Here is a 25,005-nt window from a genome sequence, read left to right as displayed (position 1 = left end):
ACCTGTGATTGAAAAAATTAGCCAATGAACATGCGGTTTTATACAACAGATAATTCTCAGTTTTTAAATAGAATTTGACCAAGGCACCATTTTTATTCAATATGACTCTCAAATGACTTACTATGACTTACTGAGCCCATAAACTCAGGAGCAAAGTGTTTGCTCACAGGAAGCTGTGTCCCCATACCCTTCTATATGACTGGAACCCGTTTTGCAACCACAGATACCGCCATCTGTTGGCCTTCAGATAGAATGTAGATTTGAGACAATTTCCACATTGGCTTCATTTTTTTCCAAAGCGGAAGCTATGCCCATGTTTTATACTGTCTATGGTTCAGTAATAGCCAGAAAAGGGTTTTTGCACAACATATGATGTTACAGTGATGTTGACCTTTGATTTTTTGGTTATAAAAGTTTTTCTTTTTTATAATATAAGACATTTTTCAGGTGAGCACTTGTTTCCCTACAGGTGTTTCACAAAATTTGCATCAACAGGAGGTCTGACCTTCACTTTGGATCTAAATAATTTCAGTTCTATCACTATAAAGGCATACAAATCATGTTGATCAGTAGGAATCTCATCACTTACGTGTGCAATGAGACCCTCTCTTGTGTTCTGAGGCACTTTGTCCTGTTCTCTTATTCGCTCCTGATCTCTCTCCTGCTGTCTGAGTACTCATCCAGCTGTGGGGTAGAGCGTGCCCGCTGGGCCATTTTGGCGAGGCTGGCACCCCCGACAACCTGCTGAGGCTGGGGTTGTGTCTGTTCTAGAACGGAGGGAACCATTTGCTAGGGCAACACGTTGCCCTGGCCTTGGTTAATCGTGGTGTCCTTTGGCCTTTTCTAAGCACTTTCAGGTTGGGAGGTGGCGGTCGAGGAGGGGCAGCAATACTAGCCTCGCTCAACTGACGAGGATCCTGTTGCATCACCGCACTGTGAGCTGGCATCACAGGAGGAAGGAGTTTGCTGTGCTGATCCACTCTGAACACCCCTACTGTATGAGCTCGATGCTGATGTCCACCTAAGACTGACTCCAGGCTTCTAGTCATAGCTGAAGACAAAGAAAAGCAGTGTTAACACGGGGAAACATGTTTAGCTTACTTTGCTATTTAATTAGAAAACAAATGAGAAGAGATCAATGTGGCCTAGTAGCTACTATTAACCGAGTAATTAACAAAGGCTTAACATGGGTTACTGCAATAACTTATTAGCGATGTGAGTTCTTAAAAATGAGTATGTCAGGGTATGCCAGCAGGGTAAACAAGATGGCCTAAATCTGGAGGCGTTTCAGTCAGAGACAGGAGTTCACTAAACAAACTGCTCTCCATCATGGACAACCCATCACACCCGCTCCACTCCACAGTACTGATGCGCCAGAGCCCCTTCTCCCTCAAACTGATTCAACCTCAGTGCCATAAAGACAGCTTCAGGAAATCATTCCTACTATTGTCTATAAACCTGTATAATAACTGTATAATAACCTCACTCTGTGACAGGTAAACACAGACATGGTATTCCACACACATACCTCAAGGAGCTGTTTCTTATATTACATATTATTAGAGCAGACATATTATTATACTGTACATAATATTGCTACTCTCTTACACAATATTAGTCTTACTCTTCTTTAACTCCAGTGCTGTATTATCAAAAAGTCTGACAGTATACTCTGTATGTATTTACTGTAGTTTCTGTGTTTCCTGAGGAGGAGGAGCTGGAGAAAGTAGCTGTGATTTTTGGCATTTTGGCGCCTCCTGCCCCAGTGTTTCGCAGGTAGCATGCACCCCTCCTTCTCGTCTTCCTCCCGCAGCTGCAGCCAGCGTTAACAAGTTTAAACGTCCCTGGTAACACCAGTCTCCTCTTCCCGCCCAGCGCACTAAAACACTCATGTTCACAGCTCAATGACCCACCAATACCTTAGCTTTAAAATCCTGAAAAGGGGGAGGAGACCAGATGAGAGGCGTACAGCACAGGTTAGAGGAAGTGGGCAGGAACCCTCTGCTTTCCCCCCACTTAAGTTTCGTTTCTTGTCACTGGCACTTCAAGGGAAACAGCCAGAGAGGTGAGATATTTTTGTGTGAGTGTGTGCTGTTCATCACCTTATTTTAGCTGGAGTGTTTTTTTCTTATTCTAAGGAGCTTGGAAAGAAAAGCATCTGGACTTCTTTAAGTTTCTTGAAGACATTTCTCCTATCATCTGAGAAGCTTCTTGGGTTCTAAGAGCAAATGGTGGAGAGTCCCAGATTTGCTCTTACAACTGAAGAAGCTTCTCAGATGGTTGGAGAAACGTCTTCAAGAAACTTAAAGAAGTCCAGACGCTTTTCTTTCCAAGCTCCTTAGACTACGATGACCTGGTTGACTGAGAACCTTCACAGACATCTTTTTTTCCTTATTCTTTCTTTTACTACAACGTAAAGAGTGCTCACGAGGCAGGAGATGCTCGCGGGCTTTAAGAAGCTGTAGGTGTTTTTCTTTTTAATGAGCTCTTATGGGCACCTGAGTTTACTTTAATGACATATAAATGGGGAAAAAAGGGCTCCATTAGCTGCAAGACCTGCCCTGACACGGGGCACGCCCAATCTTTTGATTTTCATAATTTAGGTCTGCATCGGGGACAAAAGGGCCACGAGTTTCAACCCAACATTGTCAGGATTGCTTTGGACCTCTGAGCTGTGTCTGAATATTATCCGTGAAGCTCTGTGTCGGGATCCCAGACAGGGCACATTTACACACAACTTCGAGTCGCTCGCCTTGAGGGCATAACCGATTAAGGTTAAACATTCATGTTTGTGCAACTGTCGCTCTCTGTGCACCCTCCTCCAGTCCTGCTGGTTTCTATCTCACCCACCCCTCCCCTTTTTTCTTTTCTTCTTCCCTTTATCCTTTCACTTTTCCATAGAAACCGTGGGATTGCATTGGGAAGTGTGACCTTATCTTTCTTCCTCCACCCAGAAAAGCTCTGCACCATGTCTGCTCCTGGTAAGTGATTAGATTTCATATTTATGCTGACTTTTGTTTTCCTTTCTTCATTGGGAGAAAATATGAAGATGTAAGAGTGTTTTAAAAATGTGAGCAGAGATTCCTGTCCACCCCCCCAAAAGAAAAACAACTCACTTGTTATCACTGTCACGGTCAACGATGGCAGACCGTGGAGTTGAGGACCCAAACGCTGGACCACACACACAGGAAGAAGGAGGAAAAAAGGAGAGAAAACCACCAAAACAAAACATACGGAAAAATAAACATATACAAAAAATACATGAGCCCTGGGTCCTTAGACCCAGGCTATAACATCACATCATATATTCAGTTTTTCCACCATGGGAATACTGACAATTGGTTTCCAACGTATCATAGTTTCAGTTTTTCCAGTATAGGTGTGTTCTAACTGTCATGTAGCAATCATTGGCTAATTAGCTCTTCCCTGCCTACTTAAAAAAGGGGGGTGATGGGGGGGATTCACAGCGCCCACACACATGCACTCGCACTCTGGTGAGCAGAGAGCAGTTGCTTTGGGCCAGACACTCGCCAATCACTGCTCTCAGCTTCTGTGTCTTCTCTAACTGGAAGGTAAGAACCTGGCCTTAAATCCTGAAATGAGAAACCATACAGGTGTAACGGAGGGAAGGTGATTTTAGCACAAGTGTTATTAAAAGGAGGGAAACCTTCCTCAAAACGGACAGAGCAGTGGAGCAGCCAAGGGAATGCACTAAATTAAAAACTGTATTTCTAAAATATAATTTATTATATTTAAACAGTTAAAAATATAAAAGGAATTAAAACAGCCCTGGCCAGGGGACAACACAATAAAAATCAATAAAACACAACATTAAAAGTCCAGTGGCGACCGCCACGGTATAAAAGTCACTAAGAATTAAAAATTCAGTGAAGCGGTGCAGAAGGGGGAAACCCGGCGGCGTCCTCGCCGTCCTATCCGTATTCTCTGCTCCGGCATGCTAAACAAAACAAAAAAGGGCAGCGACAGTCACTACTCTTTTAGCGGGTGCCGTTTGTTAGAGTGGGATAAGTCAGAAGACTTACCCCGGGTGGGCAGAGCTCTCAACTCTGCCCGCCGCTTCCTTGAACACGCCAATCGGCACCGGCCCGTCTCGCCGCGGAGGTAGAGCACTCTCTCGCCACCTCTAATTCCCCACAGAAGCGTGATCTGGCGTCGTATCCTGCTGCCCGCTTGACGCCAAGCTCCACCAGTGTGTATGTGTCACTCAGCACTGTCTGTAACTCACCGCCGCCAACCTACACCAGCCCGTCTACGGGCTTGCAGGCGCCGCCGCCTGACCCCATTCACTGAGCCATCTCTGCCGCTCTGTCTCACAGGCCTCCTCGAGCCTCTTTCCCAGCAGTCTGGCAGGCTCTCTTATCCACCTCTGTGCTTTCCCAGGTGTATCTGATTTGTGATTAGAAGTGGGCGGAGTCTCTCCAGGGGAAGTTAATATATTCAATAAAACATGCAACATAAATAAAACACGCCACAAAAATATAACCAAAACATGCAATACAAAACATATAAATAAAGACACTCCACACTAAAACACAATAAACATACAAAACAAAACTTCCAATAGAGTCAGTCCTTCCCTGGATGACGTCCCCCCACACTAAAACGTTAGCAGTCCCTGCTACGGCACAGCTTCCAGTCCCATAATTCTGGTAGTATCAGCGACATTCTGCAGACTTATTGGAGTCCCAATTTCTGTTCTATTAAACCTGAGCAGAAGTATAATGATATGCGCCCTTCTGTCCCATGCCACAAAATAATCCATTTCACGTTCCAATAGCATAGCTACCCGGAAGCCATTAGGTCCTAAACTGCACCTAGCTGCTACTGTGGGGATACTTCCAGGCCTAACCTGGGTTCGTGCTTAATCCCAAGCACTGCTGCCTAGCAGCAAACCATTACCCCACGTCCCGCAACCCTGCAGCTGACCTCCCATGATAACCTAGGTTGGACATTCCTTATTCACTCTTCTTGTGGCCAAACACTCATACCTGCGCACACTGTCCATACCCATCTGCTCAGTGGTCCTTGGCTTTGGCTCCAACAGTCTATCCTCCATCTTCTTATTTGGCCTATCCCTTTTAAACTGTAACCAAAACATGCAATACAAAAAATATAAATAAAGACACTCCACACTAAAACACAGTAAACATACCAAACAAAACTTTCAATAGAGTCAGTCCTTCCCTGGATGACACAGGCACTTCATGCTTTATAGGCTTTATATATCTTATATATGTGTATATATGTATATACATATATATATATATATGTTCCAACATTCAGAAGAAGGGATTGCTCTCACAGCTAGAGATTGATGAGGTACAACACACATGCTACGGCAAGGGGGAGCCAGGACGACAGTTGTCGAGAGACACCCAGAATGGCTAACCGAAGGCCCCCAGAAGGGACCGGTCCCATTCAACTACCGACCAATAACCTGTCTCAATACCACATGGAAGCTCCTGTCAGGCATAATAGCGGCTAAGATGAACAGGCATATGGCTCAATACATGAGTGGAGCACAAAAAGGGATTGCCAAGAATACCAGAGGCGCAAAACGCCAGCAACTGGTAGACCGAGCAGTCGCCCGAGACTGCAAGACTAGGCTGGCCAACCTGTGCAATGCCTGGATTGATTACAAGAAGGCCTATGACTCAATGCTCCACAGCTGGATCCTGGAATGCCTAGACCTATACAAGATCAACAGGACCCTAAGAGCCTTCATCAGGAACTCAGTTGGATGTGGCGCCAACTTCAAGCCCATAGCACAAGTCACCATCAAGTGCGGGATCTACCAAGCAGATGCTTTGTCCCCACTGCTGTTCTGCATAGGCCTGAACCCCCTCGACTACGGAATGGAGCAGTTGTCAGCCACCTCCTGTACATGGATGACATCAAGCTGTATGCCAAGCGTGAACAACACATCTATTCACTGATCCACACCACCAGGATATACAACAATGACATCGGAATGTCGTTCTGACTTGAGAAGTGTAGTCGGACGATAACAAAGAGAGGGAAGGTAGCCAGAACTGAAAGGATCGAATTACCAGAAGGCAACATTGCAGACATCGAGGACAGCTACAAGTACCTCTGGATCCCACAGGCAAATGGAAACCATTAAGAGGCCGCTAGGAAAGCTTCAACCACCAAGTACCTGCAGCGGGTCAGGCAAGTCTTTAGGAGTCAGCTGAACGGTAAGAACAAGATCCGGGCTATCAACACCTACGCCCTGCCCGTGATCAGGTACCCTGCTGAGATAATAAGTGGGCCAAAGGAGGAGATAGAAGCCACTGACATCAAGACAAGAAAGCTCCTGACCATGGATGGAGGGTTTCACCCCAAGTCCAGCACCCTGAGGCTGTATGCTAAGTGGAAGAAAGGAGGCCGGGGACTGGTGAGTGTCAATACCACAGTCCAGGATGAGGCAGTGAACATCCGTGAATACATCAGGAAGATGGCCCCAACCGACCACGTGCTCAGTGAATACCTCAGGCAGCAGAAACCCGAGGAAGAGGAGGCACCATCATGGAGGGACAGTACCCTGCACGGTATGTAACACCGGCAGATAGAGGAGGTGGCTGATATCCAGAAATCCTACCGGTGGCTGGACAAAGCTGGACTGAAAGACAGCACGGAGGCACTAATCATGGCAGCACAGGAACAAGCTCTGAGCACAAGATCCATAGAGGCTGGGGTCTATCACACCAGGCAAGGACCCAGGTGCAGGCTGTGTAAAGATGCCCCTGAGACAATCCAGCACATAACAGCAGGGTGCACGATGCTAGCTGGCAGGGCATACATGGAATGCTATAACCAAGTGACCGGCATAGTATACAGAAACATCTGTGCCTACTATGGCCTGGAAGTCGCGAGGTCAAAATGGGAAACGCCAGCTATGGTGGTGGAGAATGACCGAGTTAAGATCCTGTGGGACTTCCAGATACATACGGACAAAACGGTGGTGGCCAACCAACTGGAGATAGTGGTGGTAGACAAACAGAAGAAGACGGCCTTAGTGATCGATGTAGCAGTTCCGAATGACGGCAACATCAGGAAGAAGGAACACAAGAAACTTGAGAAGTACCAAGGGCTCAGAGAAGAGCTGGAGAAGATGTGGAGGATGAAGGTAACAGTGATCCCAGTGGTTACTGGAGCACTAGGTGCGGTGATTCCCAAGCTAAGCAAGTGGCTCCAGCAAACCCAGGAAAAACATCAGAGATCTCTGTCCAGAAGAGCACAGTCCTAGGAACAGCTAAGATACTTCGCAGGACCCTCAAGCTCCCAGGCCTCTGATAGAGGACCCGAGCTTGAAGGATAGAGAGGGGAATTTATATATATATCTGTAGCGTAGTTTTTATGTGTGTATATTTATATTGTCATGCATACTCAGAGTTGACGGATTGTTTTAGTTTTTTGTGATCTCTTACATCTTATACCTTTTTCCCCTTGTATTTCTTATTTGTGCCATGGTAAATATTGAGCTCTACTTTCTCAAGTTTGACTGTCATAGTTTGTATGCCAACAACCGAGCTCATATATTCAAATTCAGTCAAATCAGACTGTCGGTATATCTGAACAGATTTCCCCTCCAGTTTACCCAGGTGCTCCAAACCAGCCACCCTATCCCATGTCTCAGCCCGGTGGAGTACCGTGTCCAGTTTCTCCTGGATATGGACACCCCAGTCATGGTCCTCCACCGGGCTTCAACATGGGCTATACAAAACAGCCTGCGGTCATGTACCAGCCAGTACCCATAGGGCCAGTTCCAGGCCCTGAATACGGTGGCCCATCAGGGGGGATTTCACCAGCTCCTGGAGTTCCAGCAGTCCCCGTTGGTGTCCCACCTGGACTCGAGTACCTCACACAGGTAGGGCAGAGAAAGGTTAAACCAGTGCAGTTTTTGTTGTTGTTTTGTTTTATACGCTGTCCTGTCCAGCAGCTTTTGGAGTCACAATTATGATCTGAATGCACTCTTGTGCCAAACATACTTTGCTTTTCCAAGATGAGCTCTGATTCATTGTAGGCTCCACTTGTTCATGTCTTACTTTTATCTATCTAGTTATTCCTTTCTATTAGTGTTATATCAGTCATTGCATAGTATGTTTAGTATTACAATATCCAGGCTGACAGGCAGAATAAAAAATAAAAAGTCATTGCAATCAGGTGATTGTGAGTGCTGCGGCATTGGTTCCAGTGTCTTGTCAAATGTCATGAATTTTAATCAGAATCAGAATCGCGTTTATTGGCCATATCGCAAACACAAGGAATTTGATTCCGGTAGATTGTGACTAGCACAGCAATGTAAATCACAACAATATGTTAACGACACACACACACACACACACACACACACACACACACACACACACATATATATATACATATATATATATGTATATGCATATGTATGTATATGTATGTATGTGTGTGTATATATATATATATATATATATATATATATATGTATATATATATGTGTGTGTATATATATATATATATTTACATATAGATAGATAGATAGATAGATGTATGTGTATGCATATAGAAGTGAATAAATACCACAGAATGTACATAAGGTGCAGTTGCACTCTGGTAGTGTGACAGTTCAACTGTTTAGGAAAGAAACTGTTCCTATGTCGGGTGGTCCTGGTCTGCAGGCTTCTATACCGTCAAAAAGTCTGTGTCCAGGGTGTGAGAGGTCTGTGATGATTTTCCCTGCCCGTTTCCTGGTTCTTGAGAGCTACAGATCCTGGAGGGCAGGGAGGTGTCGATGATTATTTCTGCTGCTCGTACAATCCGCTGCAGTCTGCACCTGTTCTGTTTAGTGGCTGCACCATACCAGATTGTGATGAGGAGCACAGGACAGACTCAATGACTGCAGTGTAGAACTGGATCAGCAGCTCCTGTGGAAGACTGTACTTCCCCAGTTGTCTCAGGAAGTACATCCTCTGCTGGGTCTTTTTGAGGATGGAGGAGATGTTGGTCTCCCACTTCAGGTCCTGGGAGATGGTGGTACCCAGGAACTTGAAGATCTCCACAGTCGATACCGGGCTGTCTGATATGGTGAGGGCAAGTGTTGAGGGATGTCTCCTGAAGTCCACTGTCATGTCTACAGTCTTAGGCGTGTTCAGCTCCAGATTGTGCTGACTGCACCCGAGTACCAGCCACTCAACTTCCTGCCGGTATGCAGACTTGTCAACATTCTGAATGGGGCCAATGACGGTGGTGTCATCTGCAACCTTCAGGAGTTTAACAGCCGAGTTCTTGGAGGTGCAGTCGTTGGTGTAGAGGGAGAACAATAGTGGTGAGAGGACAACTCCTTGTGGGGCACCAGTACTGAGGGACCGAGTTTCAGAGGTGATCTCCCCCAGACTCACTTGCTACTTTCTGGCTGTCAGGTAGCTGGTGACACACTGAGCTGGGAGAGTTTGGAGGAGAGAAGTTCAGGCACAATGGTATTAAAAGCCGAACTAAACTCAACTTTCCAACAATGACGATGGCTCATTTAATCCTCCCATTTTACTTGGATTTTGTATGAACCTGAGGGTGAACCGATACAGTTCCTCGATCTGTCATAGGCCTCTTAGTAAGAGAAAAGGTCACATGTTTAAGACTGTAGTGGGTAAAAGTAGCGTTTTGTAGTTCTGTTATTGGCTCACTATTGAAATACTTGTAGTTTGCTGCACTATTTGGTGATCATTAATCTCATCTAAGATTTGGAAATGTGTGACACCAAAGTCAGTTTCCTTTTTAAAATAATACGCGAGGTCAGTCCCGTTGGCCATTTGAACCCAGTTAAAGATCACATTCAAAATTGTTCTCTTAAAAATCCCTCTATAGGATTTCTTTATGCAAATATTAAAGGAAACACCTCCCACACTTGCATTTTATACACATTAGTGCTTGATTAGCTTTGCAGACAAAGACAAAGAAGGTATTTTGGTTTAACCAGCAGAGTCTGATGGAGCTGAAATACTCTATGGATTAAGGAATGAATGTTTATTTGGGAAGGTCATTTGCACTGAAAATGCCTGATACGTGCTTTTAATTGTTTTTAGAAGGAAGAGACTTTGAGATTGCAGGATGTGCCACAGAGTTGCTTCATTTTCAGTTTGCTTTCTCTCCTTTGGTTTTAGATTGACAAGATCCTGATCCATCAGAAAGTTGAAGGTGAGGCGCGCATCTTGTTCAACACAGAATATTTAATCCTTCAGCAGCTCAAAGCAGCTGTGTGTGAGGTTTAAAGCCTTTCAAGATGAATACGAATGGAAGAAAAATGATGTCTGCCCTTGAAATTCCTTACTTATCTTTACTTCATTGCTCACTGTTTTCCCTTCTCTTCACCCAACCACGCCCAGCATTCACCGGTTTTGAGAAAAACAGACAGTATGAAATAAAAAACAGTCTGGGTCAAAAGATCTACGATGCCAAAGAGAAGAGTGACTGCTGCCAAAGGAACTGTTGTGGCTCTCTGCGCAGCTTTGACATGACAATCAAAGACAACATGGACAGGGAGGTCATCCGTCTCATCAGGCCTTTCCGCTGCTCCTCCTGCTGCTGCCCCTGCTACCTGCAAGAGGTCTGTCCACTCTAATGTTTCTGTGTTTGAGTAGAAGTGACTTGGCAAGTGTTGAAAGAGGTAATGGAGTCATATTGCATTCATTTACCACACCTAGACTAATATTGTTCCCGGTCAAAAGCATTTTCGGTGTGAAATCTGAGTACTTATCCATCATATCTGGATTATTGTATTTGACCTAGATGTGCCGGTTAATGTTTAGCTATAGTAAATATCTGAAGAGACTCTGATAGGGAAGAATAAACTCTTTACTTTCTGTAGCACTCGGTTCGTAGTTTATGTTATAAGACATACCTAATCACTTTTTTGATTAAATAAAGATAGATACAAAAGTTAGATCAGATAAAGACAAATAAATAAAGACATTACAGTTTTATAAGCGGCAATGATTTTTTTTTTAATGTAATGTAGAAATTACAGGAAAAATCTGAAGATTTTAAGAGAAACGTGAGCTCTGTCGTTTATTTTGTGACACTTACACTTACGACAGCTCATCTCCTGTTCAGGATTTACTTCTAGTCTTCAGGAATGTTTTTAGTGGAGCTGCTATACAAGTCTGATTTATTCCCCTGCCTCTCTAAACCCTGCTGGATTTAAAATAGTTTTTTGGGTGGGAAGTGGGCTAATTTACTGCTGATTGGTCCAGGTGACTAAAGAAACTGCTCTGAGTTATCAGTGTGCTCTGTCCCGGAACCAACTGCATGCAGATTAATGTTCTCTGCATTGACAGTCGATTGGAGCTGCAGACCCTGCCTGTATCATTAGTGATCATTGATGTGCGGGCGATCGTGGCTCAAGAGTTGGGAGTTCGCCTTGTAATCGGAAGGTTACCGGTTCGAGCCCCGGCTTGGACAGTCTCGGTCGTTGTGTCCTTGGGCAAGATACTTCACCCGTTGCCTACTGGTGGTGGTCAGAGGGCCCGGTGGCGCCAGTGTCCGGCAGCCTCGCCTCTGTCAGTGCGCCCCAGGGTGGCTGTGGCTACAATGTAGCTTGCCATCACCAGTGTGTGAATGTGTGCGTGAATGGGTGAATGACTGGATGTGTAAAGTGCTTTGGGGTCCTTAGGGACTAGTAAAGCGCTATATAAATACAGGCCATTTACCATTTACCATGTGAAATTGGAGTCAGTTTGACAAGGACACTGGTATTTGCTTTTTATGCAAGTTTGAGTTTTATGGTGAAATGTACAGAGTGCACAGTGTAAGCAGTTAAAAGGAGGCTTCCAGTGAGCAGTCAAACAATTAACAGCTACTAACCGAAGTCCATCCAGGCATGCTCAAGAAGATGGTCTTGAGGCCAAATTTAGAATCAGGGAAAGATTTTGATTCAATAGCTTTGTGATCACCCATTAAACACTGTTCTACGGCCTGTTTAGAACATCAAATTCAAATTTTATTATCAACAGACTTTGATTATTAAATTGTCAGTGTGTTTACCACTTTGTTCTGCTTTCTCCCCGTTTTATTTATAGCTGTCAGTGTCCAGGAAAGAGAGCAAACCAAGCTCTGTGAAATAGCTTTCTAATTTTGTGCAGAGCTACTATGTGTCTAACTAACTATGTGACCAACAGATGGAGGTCCAGGCTCCACCTGGGACCACCATAGGGTACATCAAACAGGACTGGCACTTTTCCCTGCCAACGTTTTCCATCCAGGGAGCCAACAAGGAGACACTCATGAGATTGGAGGGGCCCTGCTTTGCCTGCAACTGCTGTGAAGATCTCAACTTTGAGGTGAGCTCAGAGGGTCGTTGTTTGTGGGAGAAACTGAACTCTAAGTAAATTTCATCCATCAGCCAACAGTGATTTGTTACAGATCCACTCAGGTAATCTAAACAGGATTAGTAACAGTCACAGAGATGTTGATGATGATTTTAATTAAGTCAAATGAATAGTTGATAGTTTTGGAAAACACTTTCTATTCACTTTATTGTAGAGTTTAGTGAAAAAGTTTATAGAACTCTTATCTGTCCATAAAATATGAGGGTACACCTCAAAGTCAGGCTACTATCCAGCCTGTGCCCTTAAAAAATTAAATCGTCCTATTAGTCTCACTTCCTGGTTTCCCACATGACATACTGCACACATTACTTGAGAGTTGGCATGATACAACTACTGGCTGCAAGGATAAAATGTCGAGTGGTTGTTGGAGGTTGGTGGATGACACTGGTTGTGATTAAGTTGCAGGAGGGGTGCTGCACCAAAAATCTTCTTGTAATTATTTAGTTTGTTGCAGTTGCATGAAAGACTCATCGGCAAACACTCTCTAACTACTAGCCCAGAGATAGTAAAACTTGAAAACGTGTGACGTAAAATAGAAATGGAGACTGCTCACCTTCAAAGTAAAAGTTGTCCCTTAGCACTGCAGCAAACACGATCAGGGAATATGCAAGTGGTTGGTCAACGACGGGTCTCTAGCAATCGATTTCACACTGACTACCATCAACCTCCAGCAACCAACCTAACAACTTGTGAGGGAATGCACATTTTTCCGTCATTACTTTTTCACCCTGCCATGTGTATATGTGAAAAATGCAGAGGTGGGGAGAACAGCAGCAACACCTTCATACAGAATAGACTGGGCAGTTAATAATTATAAAAACAGGAGCTTTGGTGGAGGTTGGTTGCAAAGCAGCTTGCAGGTGAATTGCAATTGTAGGCAGGCTAAAGCAGCTTAAAAAGCAGATCAGGTCAGCTGATCTGCCAGGATTGCAGCAGAGCTCGACTTTTGTCATCTGTTTCCACAATCGTTGTCTTTGAGATTTTCTTTATTTTGTCTTCTTTTTGTTTGTTGGTGAACTTGTTTGTCAGTATTTTCTCCCACTGATCCAGTTACTTTTCCAACACTAAAGAGCATTCATGGAAACTCATTTTTCCCATTAGTTTGACACCAAGTGAATGATCCTTAGTGGTGCTGATGTCAAGATTGTGTTACCTTTCATACAGAACCAAAAAAGCTGTTTTATCTCCTGGTAACCTACTGCATATTAAGCTCCTATTTCTCAGCAAGAAGGCAAAACAAATTTAAACAAATCAGCAGCAATGTTAACAGTTTTGAGTGTTTAAGAAAGCAATTGTGGCTGACGAACGCTGGTATTCTTATTTTTGTTCAGCTGAAGGGGAAAGATGGTGGCCCACCCATTGGTCGCATCATCAGGCAGTGGGGCGGCCTTCTGAAGGAAGCCTTCACTGACGCAGCTAACTTTGGTATCCAGTTCCCGCTGGACTTGGACGTGAAGATGAAAGCTGTGCTGATGGGCGCCTGCTTCCTCGTTCCTCACGACCTAGATGGGCATTGTTGATTTTGAAATATGTGGTGTATTGCTGAATAAAATAATAATACTTTTGGAGTTGCTCTGCAGGATTTCATGTTCTTTGAGAAAATCAGAGAGACCAACGATTGCAGCAGTGTGTTTTCACCACCAGCACAAAAGTTAGGTGCACCCAAATTTTTCACCCGAATCGCTGAACCCCTGTTTTACATATTCACTTTTTTTTGTTTTGTTTTTTAAATTGCTGTCCATACAAACAATATTGATTTGTAAATGATTAACTAACAATCTTGTCAACACAAAGTTCTGTATTTGGAGCACCGTGGCAATATTGTAGGCACTGTTAAACTTAATCATCAGCCTGGCCTGGCTTTTAATAGCAGATAACCTTAAAAATATTCTGCAGTAGAACAAAAACTGAAGGAAACGTGAATGAACATAATGAACATGAATCAACATATTCAGTAAAAGGACTAGATGTTATAATGCATTGCTTTAAATGGAGAAAATCTTGAGGGATGGCTCTTATGAGGAAAGGCAGCCCAGCAACTTAACCAGTGGCACAAATCGTTGTGTGCCTCAACTTTTGGTCTTTTACCCAAGCTAATCTGCCATATTTCCTTGGTTAGGTTTAGGGATTAGAGATCTGATCTTCATTATCATATTAAAATTTGGGACACATCGTCAGCAGTGGACCTTGGATTCATCGGGTGTTTCAGCCATTATCACTAGACACCCTCATCCAAGGAGGCCCTGCCAAGGTTGATCAGGCCCTGGAGTGTGTCACTGGTTTATGTTAAAACTGTTATTTCTTCTTCTTTCTGCTGTTTGGTTTTCTACAGTTTATTTTCTTCTATCTATTTACTGCAACTGAGAAATAAAACTTACCTTTTTAACATTTATGGAGCCTCACTTCTTCAAAGGGATAGAAAAGGTGATAGAGAGAAGTAAGACAAAAAGGACAAGAGCAGAGAGGAGAACCGGAAGGGGGGCGCCCGATCTGCTTCCCACACTTCCCTGCCGGATCGGGCTGTACGCTCTACCTCCCCACTGCCTCCCAGAAAAGGGGAGAGGAGCGGAACATTTTTCTTTCCTATTCTTTCATTCCTCCTTTAGGTTTCTCTACCATGAGGTTAACTGCACAGGAGGCCCTGAGACAGCTGTATCAGTCAACCAGCAAAACTTCTAATGTTATGTTTTACCCTTTTGATGCCCCCTGTTGAGGCAGGCCCACCATGGGTCGATCAATCCTGGGCATATGTCTAGCGGTTAGCTGACTGCCTTAGCTGCCCAAGTGATGTCAGCCCTTTTTAGCCATAGCCAGTGACCGGTCCTCTCAGCAGTGTTAGCTAATTCTCTTATAGCCTGGCATTGCGTCTGTCCTCTGATCCCAATCTCTCTAAGCAGTTTTGCTGTTGTGCTGGCAGCAAAGACCCTGCACCCCACTTCCACCGGGTGCACCTTGATCTTCTAGCCTCTGTCCTCTGCCTCAGCTGCCAAGTTAGCACACTGCAGCTTCTTACGCTCAAATCTTTCCTCAATTGCTTCCTCCCATGGTACCATCAGCTGAATGACGTACGCAAGTTTTGGGGAGTTAGACCAAAGGACGAGGTCTGGTCGCAGAGTAGTTGTTACGATCTCTGTGGGAAAAATTAGCCTCTGATCCAATTACAGTATCCCGTCGCTATAGAGTCCAACGCTGCTGAGGCATTTGGGAAGTCCGAGCCACTTCTTAACGTAGGAGTTCACTAGCCTCTCTAGTCGATTGGCATGAGTGAGACCTCGTACATTGTCAACGGCCACAGTAGTCTGGGTAATAACCCAAACTGGAAGCACCACAGCTTCAGCTTCAGTGCAGTGTTGTTTATCTGCTTGAGGTCATTAGCCAAGTTCTGCCTTAGTTGTTCTAGTTGCCATGTATCATTGAGGTCTGCATTATACCACATTACCTGATGCTGCTGAAGTGAAGCAGAGCAAAGTTAAAGAGGTTTTATTACAGACACAGCCAAGCGTTTTGCAATTTGGCATAATTTTAAAAAGTTTAAATTTCTTTGCTATTAAACAGCAGAAATGAGGCTCTCTTGTCGGAGGTCATTTTTGGAAAACAAACAAACAAACAAACAAAAAAAACAGCAGCCAACAGCGCTGTACATGCCTTGTGCGTAATAAGCAAATGAATAATGTAGAAAACAGAGATTTTAGATGGGAAACTGTTCTTGAAGTACACACAGAGAGAGAGAGCAGCTGTTCAGGAAGTGTGATTTTTATTGTGGTGAAAGTAAAACAGCAAAGGTAAGAGGGAATTCATGACGATGTTTATCAAATTTGAAGCATAGTTTTCAATCAATCAATCAATCAATCAATACTTTATTTATATAGCACATTTAAAGACGTGAGTACTATGTTAAAAGAAATATTTCACACCTAGTGTAAAAGTTAGATAAAATCAACACAGCAATATCAAATGGAAAAACCAATAGCTTAAAATGACAAATCACTAACTAATCTAAAATGCAAGATCAAATAAATAAGTTTTCAATCGTGTTTTAAAAGATTGAATAGATTCCGATGCGCGAATATCAGCTGGAAGACTGTTCCAGAGGTTAGGTGCAGCAATGGCAGAGGCACGATCCCCTCTGGTTTTCATCCGGGACCTAGGTTGCACCAAGAGCATTTGACTCGATGATCAAAGTGCTCTCGTAGTATACAGGCTGAGAAGTTCAGTTAAATAGCAAGGCACAATATTATTTACGATTTTGAATGTAAGCAATAAAATCTTAAAATCAATCCGATATTTGATGGGCAGCCAATGTAGGTCAGCAAGGATTGGGGTAATAGAATCAAACCTAGTACCAGTTAAAAGGCGTGCTGCTGCATTTTGGACAAGTTGTAGTTTATGAAGAAGGGTAGATTGGAGGCCCAGGTAAAGGGAGTTGCAGTAGTCTAATCTTGAAGTAACAAATGCATGTATAAGTTTTTCAAGATCCATTCGCGGTATGTAATGGTTAGCCTTAGAGATTTGTCGTAGCTAGTAAAAGCTAGACTGTACTACAGAGGACACTTGTTTATCAAGTTTAAAGGAGCTGACCAAAATAACACCTAAGTTACGTACTGTATCAGAGAGGGAGGTAGCAAAGGGCCACTAATATATCGGCTAATTGTCCCCGAGGGATATGGCTATCAAAGACAATAATTTCCGTTTTCTTTTCATTTAGAAAAAGGGAGTTACTCGATAACCAGCCTTTGACCTCCCTCATACAATCAAGAAAGCAGTGTAGTGAAGATGGGGTATCGTCGGTTAGACAAAAATAGATTTGAAAATCATCAGCATAAAAATGAAAAGAAATGTTATATTTGTCAAATATGGAGCCCAAGGGTAGCATGTACAATGAGAACAACATAGGGCCAAGAACAGACCCCTGGGGCACACCACAGTGAAAAGGGGTAACAGAGGAAGAGTAGCTCCCCATCGTAACAGAAAAGGACCTTTCCAAAAGATACGATTTAAACCATTCAAGAGCGTTCCCTGTAATGCTTACTAAATATTCTAGTCTTGTTTTGATCTTCTATTGCTGCTGATTCAGTCAATTTTGGGTGAAGAGAGACAAAACCTGCAGCTTCAGAATCTAGCGCAAAAAAAGCAGCCCGTTCTCATTCCTGGGGCGTAGCATACCAATGTTTTGTCACGTCCTGCGGCGTTCGTGAGGAATGCGAAAGGTGACCTTCCGCGTTCTTATGGTATGTGACGGGTTATGGATGAATTGCAGTGGAATGATGGTAAGCCCCGACGGCTTGTCCATGTACGTGCACGGGATGGAAGATTACAAGTGAATCTTCCATGGCTACATGAATGGATGGACAGAATAAATAAAAATCCTCATCCTGTCACTGGATCATCTGACCATTATGCCCTGTATGACAGATTTCATGAGGTAAATACAAAAGATCCCAATGACATATTACATAGAATTCAACTTGTCCCAGAGCTGAAAGGCTGGTGAGCAGTCAAGTTGTTGAACAGTTCTTTGTTATCATGAGGAAAAATAATTACTTTTGAAGTAATACGCGTCCATTTGCACATGTGTTTTTGATGAGAAATATAATTCACCATTATAACACTGTCACCAACAAGAAACCTCTGGAGAGGCAGTTAAGACATGGTCGACTTGGACAGATCAATATCTCACTGTCTGCACTGGGTCAAGTTGTTGTAAGTAAACGATATATGGTTTTTCACAAGACCAGAAAGCTGTCATTGTTCACAGATTACATTTGTTCCTGATTGTGTGTATATTGCTGTTTTCTTTGTGTCCCTAGCCCCACAGGTGTGCAATAAACCCAGAAAAAACACTAAAACTGTCTTGAACCAGTCAGCTTCAAATTTCTTAGTTTGAGTAGTGTTTGTTATATATAGGTGAAATGATAATCTTGCATTCATTATCTTGCTGAAGTTGAGGGTTCATAACAGATTTCCTTACCTGCTGTTTTAAAAGCATTCCCTTCTTCTATAAATAGTGCTTGTTTTTCTTGCATTTGTGTTCTTTAATATGTAGTGTTTTGTAGTGTTATAAAACCTGTGGAAATCCCTATACAACCTCTGGTACCAGTTGATGACAATAAAGGCAATAGAAGATCAACAGCTGCAACTTTTCCTGAGCTGTGTGGACCACCGTGCAAAGCCCTGACAGCGCCTGAGAACATTTTGGCCAGCCGTTCATCGTGGTCTTTTGTGCCGCACCCTTGTATGTTAAAGTTTTCACATGTCCCAAAGTGGTACTTTTAGTACTTATCTACTTTTCTCATCCACAGTGTATGATACTTATCTTTAGCTCAACTATGTTCTGGACATCAGCAGGCCCAAAGATGAGCTGATTGCTGAAACGTCTAGTGGATGTCTCACGCGGGCTGATTTTTGGACTCCGGGTTTAAATGAACAATTGGAATCTATAGTAAGTATTTCTTATTTGGTCTGTGAATATATAATAATAAAGTGGCCATTAATTTTTTCAGATTGGAAATGGCTGCTTTGAGCTTATCACTAAAATTGTTCAGTCAAAGGTACTGTATGTTGTATATGAAGATTTTTAAGCTTAATCAGGATTTAGTGGCCAAAAGTATGTTTCACTTTTGAGGTCACATTTTTATAAGCATGTTTGGTTTGTTCCAGAGTTTTAAGGAACCTATTCAGTGTTCCAGGTTAAGTGCATCCCAGATCATGTTTTGTTGATCTGGAGTGTTCGCACATACAGTACATTCACATGCTTGTTTATAAACTATATCAGCATGATGCATTACTATTTGATTTTTTTTCTCATCTTCACATTCTGATGGTCAGTAAAAAATAACTTTGACTTGAAGGTATGTGCTAGTTTGAATTACACTCGTCTTCCTTTAAGGGATTTTATTAATGAGCCTTTATTTTCACTGTAATAAAGGGTTTTCCGAGCCAAGACTTTGGAATTGACTGTGGGATCTTCATGCTAATGGTTATTTTTCTCTTCTGTTACTTAAGATTCATACAAAAGTTCATTTAAGCGCCGAAACAATGTAATTATTATTTTTGGTCCCAAACAGTTAATGCTCAGCTGAAAAAAATATGACGTTTCACCAATTATATGGTGAAAAAATTTGAACTTTATCCCCCTTTTTTCTGAAAAAATTACTGGTAATATATAACCTAACTGGCATTTAAAGGGTAAAAAAAAAGAATTTAAATAAATTTTTGGTTTTCATGACAAGGACTGATGCCGATTTAACTAGTCAAGTGGAAACTGTTTTAATATATATTCATTTTATAGCAATTTGTGAACGTAACCAGGAGGTGGCCACTTTTGGCCACGAGCATGCTGAGTTGAAGTTTTTCTGTCACTGCACAAAAAAGTAATTATGCATATAAAATCAATCAATAAATTGATACTGTTAATTATTGATATACATTCAAAGGAGTTTGCAAAGAAAAGCGTCTGGACTTCTTTAAGTTGCTTGAAGACGTTTCACCTCTCATCCGAGAAGCTTCTTCAGTTCTAAGGTCAAATGGCCGAGAGTCCCAGATTTAAACCCAGTGGGAGAATCCCCCCAAGGAGGGACAAAGGACTCCCTGGTGATCCTCTAATCACATGCGCCAAGGTGTGAAAGCGGGTGTGGGACCTAATCAGCCAGGGTTTCGGGTGAGCTCATTGTGAAACCTGGCCCCACCCTATCATGTGATTTCCTGAGGTCAGATGGCCCAGGATGTGAGTGGGCGTTAAGGCGTCTGGGGAGGGAACTCAAAACTGGATTATAGATGGCAGACAGTTGGTCTTCAAGCAACTTAAAGAAGTCCAGACGCTTTTCTTTGCAAACTCCTTTGACTACGATGACCTGGATGACTGAGAACCTTCACAGACATATTGATATACATCTTACTGCAATCATGGTGAGAAAATAAATCACATTGCATATTTTATTTTGAACATAAATAATGATTTTATGCTTTTATCTCTTTCTAAATCATTACAATTATGTGATCTAACTGGTACTGAATGGGTTAAAATTCTGAATTTGAATGACGTTTCTCTAAATGGTCTTGTGCTCATGACCAAAACTGGTGCTAAGTTAAAGAGTCAAGTCGTTAAACGTATTAAAATGTTTTAATATACAGGGTGGGCCATTTATATGGATACACCGTAATAACATGGGAATAGTTTGTGATATTAAAGTCCTGTTTGTGGGACATTAGTATATGTGAGGGGGCAAACTCCTCAAGATGGGTGGTGACCATGGTGGCCATTTGGAAGTCGGCCATCTTGGATACAACTTTTGTTTTTTCAATAGGAAGAGGGCCATGTGACACATCAAACTTATTGGTAATGTCACAAGAAAAACAATGGTGTGCTTGGTTTCAACGTAACTTTATTCTTTCATGAGTTACTTACAAGTTTCTCTTTGTTCACAGCCCAGTGACATGTCGAAGAGGTTAACACGCGAGGAGCGGATTGAAATTGCATTGATATCTGGTGAACGCAGTAACCGGGTCATTGCAGCAGATTTCAATGCAAGACACCCTACGAGACCACCCATCTCCCATGCTACAGTTACCAAACTGCTTGCTAAGTTTCGTGAAACTGGTTCAGTGTTGGATTTGCCAAAATGTGGATGCAAGAAAACTGTCACTAATGAAGAAACATCAGTGGCTGTCCTAGCTTCATTCAGCAAGAGCCCACAGCGTAGCACTCGCCGCATGTCACTGGAGAGTGGCATTAGTCGAACATCCCTTCGGCGGATATTAGCTACTCACAAATGGCACCCTTACAAACTCCAGCTACTGCAGCATCTCAACGAGGATGACCCAGATCGGCACACAGAATTTGTAGAATGGGCAAAACAAAAATTGGAACAGGACCCTCAGTTCACGCAGAAGATTTTGTTCAGTGATGAGGCAAACTTTTATGTGACTGGTGAAGTTAACAAACAAAACCACCGCTATTGGTCTGACACTAACCCACATTAGATGGATCCCTCCAAGACTGTTGGAACAACAAAAGTGATGGTTTGGTGTGGTATATGGGGTACAACGATAGTGGGTCCATTCTTCATCAATGGAAACCTCAAGGCCACTGGATATTTGAAATTGCTACATGATGATGTGTTTCCCTCTTTATGCACTGAAGCTGGCACGTTCCCTGAGTTTTTCCAGCAAGATGGTGCACCACCACATTATGGGTGCCAGGTCCGAGCATTCCTAGATGAACAGTTTCCTGGAAAGTGGATTGGTCATCGTGGGCCGGTTGAATGGCCCCCAAGGTCTCCCGATCTGACCCCCTTAGACTTTTATCTTTGGGGTCATCTGAAGGCAATTGTCTATGGTGTGAAGATACGAGATGTGCAGCACCTGAAACTACAGATACTGGATGCCTTTGCTGGCATTTCTCCTGCGGTGTTGCTATCAGTGTGTGAAGAGTGGGAGAAGAGGGTTGCATTGACAATCCAACACAATGGGCAGCACATTGAACACATTTTACAAGTGGTCAGAAACTTGTAAATAACTCATGAAAGAATAAAGTTACGTTGAAACCAAGCACACCATTGTTTTTCTTGTGACATTACCAATAAGTTTGATGTGTCACATGGCCCTCTTCCTATTGAAAAAACAAAAGTTGTATCCAAGCTGGCCGACTTCTAAATGGTCACCACCCATCTTGAGGAGTTTGCCCCCTCACATATACTAATGTGCCACAAACAGGACTTTAATATCACCAACCATTCCCATGTTATTACGGTGTATCCATATAAATGGCCCACCCTGTAGATTAATTTTATAACATTTTGTGAAGGTACACAAAAGGTGGCCATTTTTTGCCACGAACAAGCTGAGTGGGAGTTTTATCTGTTTTGCAGGTAAAACTGCAAACTGCAGGTTAAGGGTCAAAGGGAAAAATGTAAAAGCAGATGTTGAGGTTAGTGAGCACCAGTGTTGGGTAAGTTACTTTAAATTAGTAACTTAGTTACATTACTAGTTACTTCTCTAAAAAAGTAACTCAGTTACTTCAAGTTACTCGTTACTTTCAAAGTAACTAGTTACTAGGGAAAGTAACTTTGGTTTTACTCAGAATTCTCTTGTTAATGTGTTGCTTCCGTAACTGGATACCCAGCGAGAGTTCCAGTCTTCTAGCTTGCTTACTTGCCACAAGTGCACTGTGCCACCTACCAATAGAAAGGAAAAAATAATGCGCACATTTCCACGAGAGAAATCCCACGCCTGGACCGTCGTTGACCGCCGCCATGATTCTAGCCTGCTTTTTACATCCAACACAAAAACTGCAGTCGTGGTGCTTTTGATTGTACTCAGAACTTGGAAATTCTGCCTTCTGAATAGGAAGATGTAGGTAACACCAGACTGCAGATGAGCTGCATACAGAGCTGGACTGGGACAAAACAATCGTCCCGGGCATTTTGACTAGAGACCGGCCCACCATTATAGGAAAAATCATAAAGCCTTTGAATGAAAATAAACACTGTTGTGACAGTGATGTACACTGTTCTGATGGTATATATGTATCAATCTATCAATTGTTTGTTGTAAGACTCAGATAATTATTTTTTTTTAAAAGTGAGACATTTTAAATGAGAATAATAAAGAAAAGTATTTCCTTGTCCCCCCCTTTCCCTGTTAATGCCCTACCTGCCCCCCTGGCAACACTTTGCTAGATCCGCCCCTGCACAGTTACCAGCTGTCAGCTACGTAGAAAAGGATCCTGGTGTTATTTGTCTCTCAGAAACAGTTCATAACTTCCCTTCAACTCATCCATGTCACCTAAAAGGTAAACCTGTTTCTACATCACGTGTTCAGCTCTGATGATTCAGTAAGGACATCTCCTGGTTTCATTTTCATGTTTCCCTCTCACCACATATCCAAACCGATATCATGACCAGCAGCTTTACAGCTGTGGCTCCAGCAAACATCAGCTGATACTAGAAATTAATATTAAATAAATTCTAACAACAGCTGATCAAGCTTAAACGTGCTGCTGTTGTTTAGCGCGACATCCGCTGGTTTCCTCTTTCTGGCGCAAAGTGGGCGATAAATAAACAAGAGAGAAAAGCCGATCAGCTGATCATTGATCAGTTTCGTGATTGAAGTAGAAACAGGAGAGGAGAGAATGAGAGAAGAAGAGGCAGCTGTGCAGCTTCAGCTTTGTGTCTTTTTCATTGTAGCTGAAGTCCGGGACAAACTGTGTTCCTTTTCACCTCAGTACGAAACGCGTAATATTTTCTCTGAATACCAGATGATTCTGTTTTTTAGGGGACGGTTGGCAACTCTAATAATTAACCGTATGAACAAAATAAAGTTCAACATCAGTAACATAGCACCCACCCAGCTGTATAGAAACTCCGTCATGCTAGCTAGCACGCAGTACGAAAATGTCAGCATACCGAAAATAAACTCCACCTAAACTTGGTTTATATCTGACTGATAGACTGCAGGTCATAACTTCTTACCTGAAGTTCAGTTCACCTGACACGCGGACCGGCGGCCGCTTCGGGTCTCTGCTCTTGCCTCCCTTTTCCTTCATCCACCTGCTGGCCTCCACCACTTGCTAATGTTATTGAATCTGTGGAAGCTCCGCGATATCCACCACACGAAGTAACGAGTAACGAGCCTATCTAAATCCCAGTAACGAGTAACGCGTTCCTGGTTTTGGCATAATAACTAGTTACCGTGCTCGTTACCACAATAATAACGTAGTTACTGTAACGCGTTACTTAATAACGCGTTAGTCCCAACACTGGTGAGCACTGATCTGGCCACCGAATGGTTGGAAAACCCCACCGGCAAAGCTTGCATGAAACACTGTGTAGTTCTTAAGTCCCTGGAAAGAGTTGCTGCAGTTATAATGACTGCTGATACAGAGAGAAAGAGAGAGGGAGACCAGAATGCTAACTGAACCCATTGACTTGTTTTCTTATTTGGTTGCTTCGCTCTACAGACTTTGATAGATGAGAGGTTAATGTTGCACTTCTCTGTTTAATAATCACTCTTGTTCTGGGAACACCTCCAGTGTGAAACCTGGTTGCCACAAGTGCTTTCAAATCCAGCTAGCTGTTTGCCATCACCAACCAAATGTATTGAATGTGCACGTGTCACACAGTGGAAAATTGTGTTTTTATGTTTTGTTTTGGATTGGACTGTGTGTTGGTGCATAGTGTCAATTTTAGTTGCATGATCTTATTGTAATAATTTTTATTGCATGATTTTATTCCATATTTATACTGTGTTTTGTGTTGTTGTACAGTATTCTTTTTTTATTCCACTGTGGATTGGACAGATAATTGTGTGCACCTGTGAGGTGGGGGCGTGCCCCCCGAGGTGGCCCACCTACAGAATGCTAGACTTGATGCAACAGAGCAACGCTGGGTGGCGCAGCTGGCATCCTTTGACTTCGAGGTTAAGTACAGGGCCGGAAAAGAGAATGCTAATGCTGATGCTCTCTCTAGGAACCCCACAGACTGCCAAATAGCCTATATAAACACAACGAGTGCGCCATGTCGGCATCCACAGGGGCTGGTGCCGCAGATGAATGACTGGAAGGAGGCGCAGGAAAAGGACATGGATCTGCGCATCCTGAGGGAGTATGTGGAACGGGGAGTCCCCC

General features: G+C 43.0%; 1 protein-coding gene across 7 annotated transcripts in view; it reads left to right on the top strand.

Moving 5' to 3' along the window:
• Nucleotides 1-25,005, top strand: part of LOC100700959 (phospholipid scramblase 2) — a 59,932-nt gene that overhangs the window by 12,358 nt on the left and 22,569 nt on the right. The window contains exons 1-8 of one of the 7 annotated variants that reach the window (XM_025905714.1): nucleotides 2,331-2,461; nucleotides 2,604-2,774; nucleotides 2,902-2,981; nucleotides 7,617-7,891; nucleotides 10,161-10,194; nucleotides 10,383-10,603; nucleotides 12,174-12,335; nucleotides 13,715-13,951. In XM_025905714.1, coding sequence (XP_025761499.1) covers nucleotides 2,969-2,981; nucleotides 7,617-7,891; nucleotides 10,161-10,194; nucleotides 10,383-10,603; nucleotides 12,174-12,335; nucleotides 13,715-13,903 — 894 coding nt within the window. In that variant the 5' untranslated portion in view covers nucleotides 2,331-2,461; nucleotides 2,604-2,774; nucleotides 2,902-2,968 and the 3' untranslated portion in view covers nucleotides 13,904-13,951. Of the gene's footprint in view, nucleotides 1-1,889; nucleotides 2,066-2,330; nucleotides 2,462-2,597; nucleotides 2,775-2,901; nucleotides 2,982-7,616; nucleotides 7,892-10,160; nucleotides 10,195-10,382; nucleotides 10,604-12,173; nucleotides 12,336-13,714; nucleotides 13,952-25,005 lie in introns of those variants that run through there. The other 6 variants (XM_019355683.2, XM_019355687.2, XM_025905713.1 and 3 more) reach the window with 6 other exon arrangements.

This window comes from Oreochromis niloticus, linkage group LG3 (assembly GCF_001858045.2).
Source record: "Oreochromis niloticus isolate F11D_XX linkage group LG3, O_niloticus_UMD_NMBU, whole genome shotgun sequence".
Classification (NCBI taxonomy): Eukaryota; Metazoa; Chordata; class Actinopteri; order Cichliformes; family Cichlidae; genus Oreochromis; species Oreochromis niloticus.
This window is presented reverse-complemented; position numbering and strand designations above follow the sequence as displayed.